The following is a 2,500-nucleotide window of genomic DNA, read 5'->3' as shown; positions in this document are numbered from 1 at the left end:
TAATCTCTGACTGAGACGTTCCCGAAGCTGTTATTGATCCAACTGATAACCAGAGAGAAAATCGATCAAGTCCAGACAACTAAAAAGTAAAACCGAAACTAAGGTAAATAACTAATTAACTAACTTTCCATGTCGATCATTTTGCGTAGGAATGCCACGAGTACGCTCGTATAAGTTATCCTAAAACAGGAGCCTTTTTTTTTCTCCTCCTATAAAAATTAATGATGAGCCAATCAACATGTGAATCTAGAATGATTGACAGTTGCGTAGGTGTTTTGAGCTCTCCGATTTTAATGGACCCCCTGTAAGCCCCGCCCCCTTTCCCCAGCTCACATTAGTAACCTCTCGTCTCGATTTTCACCCCTCTAAAGATGCATCACCCTTGATTTCTCTCTGGAGTTCAGTAAAGTGAAATAAAATTTTCGATGTAGTTAACGTATATTAAGACTCGTATATAAAGACCATCAGTTAACTAGATTAATTAGGAGATGCCATTGAAATATTTCAGCTGTTATTTTTCAGTTAAATGGTCAAAAACCACACTTCTTCAGACATAGAAAGAAAAAAAAACAGTGTCAAATCTAATAGTTGACATAATTTTGATGATAATTAGAAAGTGATTAAAAACGCTGAGGTGCAGTCTCCTTCAGACAGCGCGATCAATCTCATCACCGGAGAATCTGTAGTGTTTGTATATACAGGGTTTTATTGTAACCACCAGGTGTGTGTGAGGTGCCACTCGTCTGTTTTAGTTAAGATGGAGACACTAGAAGAGTTTACATGTTACACTTTCTTATTAATTCCTGGATGTAACTTCTTTTCCCTAGATTAAATAGAAAGAAATCAAACATGGAAATTTATACTGTAAACTTTCCTCCTTTCCGGCATGTAAGCTTTTCTAGTGTTTACATCTTAACTAAAACAGACGAGTCGATCGGTACCGTAAAATTATACAGTATATATGCACAAAGGACTATATAGAAAATGTAGTGAAACCGAAAGTCAGGACGCGCTGGAGCCGAAACCGAAAGTCAGGACGCACTGAACCCGAAACCGAAAGTCAGGACGCGCTGGAGCCGAAACCGAAAGTCAGGACGCACTGGAGCCGAAACCGAAAGTCAGGACGCACTGGAGCCGAAACCGAAAGTCAGGACACACTGGAGCCGAAACCGAAAGTCAGGACACACTGGAGCCGAAACTGAAAGTCAGGACGCACTGGAGCCGAAACCGAAAGTCAGGACGCACTGGAGCCGAAACCGAAAGTCAGGACACACTGGACCCGAAACTGAAAGTCAGGACGCACTGGAGCCGAAACTGAAAGTCAGGACACACTGGACCCGAAACTGAAAGTCAGGACGCACTGGAGCCGAAACCGAAAGTCAGGAAACGCTGGAGCCGAAACCGAAAGTCAGGAAACGCTGGAGCCGAAACCGAAAGTCAGGACGCACTGGAGCCGAAACCGAAAGTCAGGACGCACTGGACCCGAAACTGAAAGTCAGGACGCACTGGAGCCGAAACTGAAAGTCAGGACGCACTGGAGCCGAAACTGAAAGTCAGGACACACTGGAGCCGAAACCGAAAGTCAGGACGCACTGGAGCCGAAACCGAAAGTCAGGAAACGCTGGAGCCGAAACCGAAAGTCAGGACGCACTGGAGCCGAAACCGAAAGTCAGAACGCGCTGGAGCCGAAACCGAAAGTCAGGACGCGCTGGAGCCGAAACTGAAAGTCAGGACGCACTGAACCCGAAACTGAAAGTCAGGACGCGCTGGAGCCGAAACCGAAAGTCAGGACGCGCTGGAGCCGAAACTGAAAGTCAGGACGCACTGAACCCGAAACTGAAAGTCAGGACGCACTGGAGCCGAAACTGAAAGTCAGGACGCGCTGAACCTGAAATCAAAACTAAAATCCACCCTGGACAGAAAACTGCAATAAAGTTTGGATTAAAAGCCAAGTGTTGACTATAATAATTATCTTTATGTGCTTTTGCATGAGTCGTATTACGTTTCTATATAAATTATTGAAAAATATGCTGAGAATAAATGGGAAATTCTGTATGTATATTTTAAATTACAGTGTGTTTGTCCATCTGCTAATGTGACTTAACACACACACACACACACACACACACAAATAAGGAATGTTTTTTCTTCTTGTATTTAGATTTCTAATCCTGAAGAATTGACGACTCCAGAGACCGTAACAGATCTGCCTCCTCTCTCGAGCACCATCTTGTCCGCCATCCTTAAATCGCCCGCAGTAACCAGGTAACACACACACACACACACACACACACACACACACTCATTATGACTAATAAGTTCCAGTGAAACCTCCCAGAATCAGAAATGAACAAATGAGGCGGAGGATTATGTGGCATTTTGGCCACGCCCACTAGCAAGCATTATATCCGAGGCTTTGTGTTGTCATTTTATTTAGCTATCACTTCATTCAGCTAATTTATAGCTATTAAGATAGAGAGGGTGTGTAATTGTCCTGCTC

General features: G+C 43.9%; 1 protein-coding gene across 1 annotated transcript in view; it reads left to right on the top strand.

The window, feature by feature from the left end:
• The window catches only part of ncapg2 (non-SMC condensin II complex, subunit G2), a 29,191-nt gene that overhangs the window by 22,247 nt on the left and 4,444 nt on the right, over positions 1-2,500 (top strand). The window contains exon 24 of the mRNA XM_053233317.1: positions 2,162-2,265. Within this exon, the coding sequence (XP_053089292.1) occupies positions 2,162-2,265 (104 nt within the window). The remainder of the gene's footprint in view (positions 1-2,161; positions 2,266-2,500) is intronic.

This window comes from Pangasianodon hypophthalmus, chromosome 4 (genome assembly GCF_027358585.1).
Source record: "Pangasianodon hypophthalmus isolate fPanHyp1 chromosome 4, fPanHyp1.pri, whole genome shotgun sequence".
Taxonomy (NCBI): domain Eukaryota; kingdom Metazoa; phylum Chordata; class Actinopteri; order Siluriformes; family Pangasiidae; genus Pangasianodon; species Pangasianodon hypophthalmus.
Note: the sequence above shows the minus strand (reverse complement) of the source record. Positions and strands in the feature narration are given on the sequence as shown.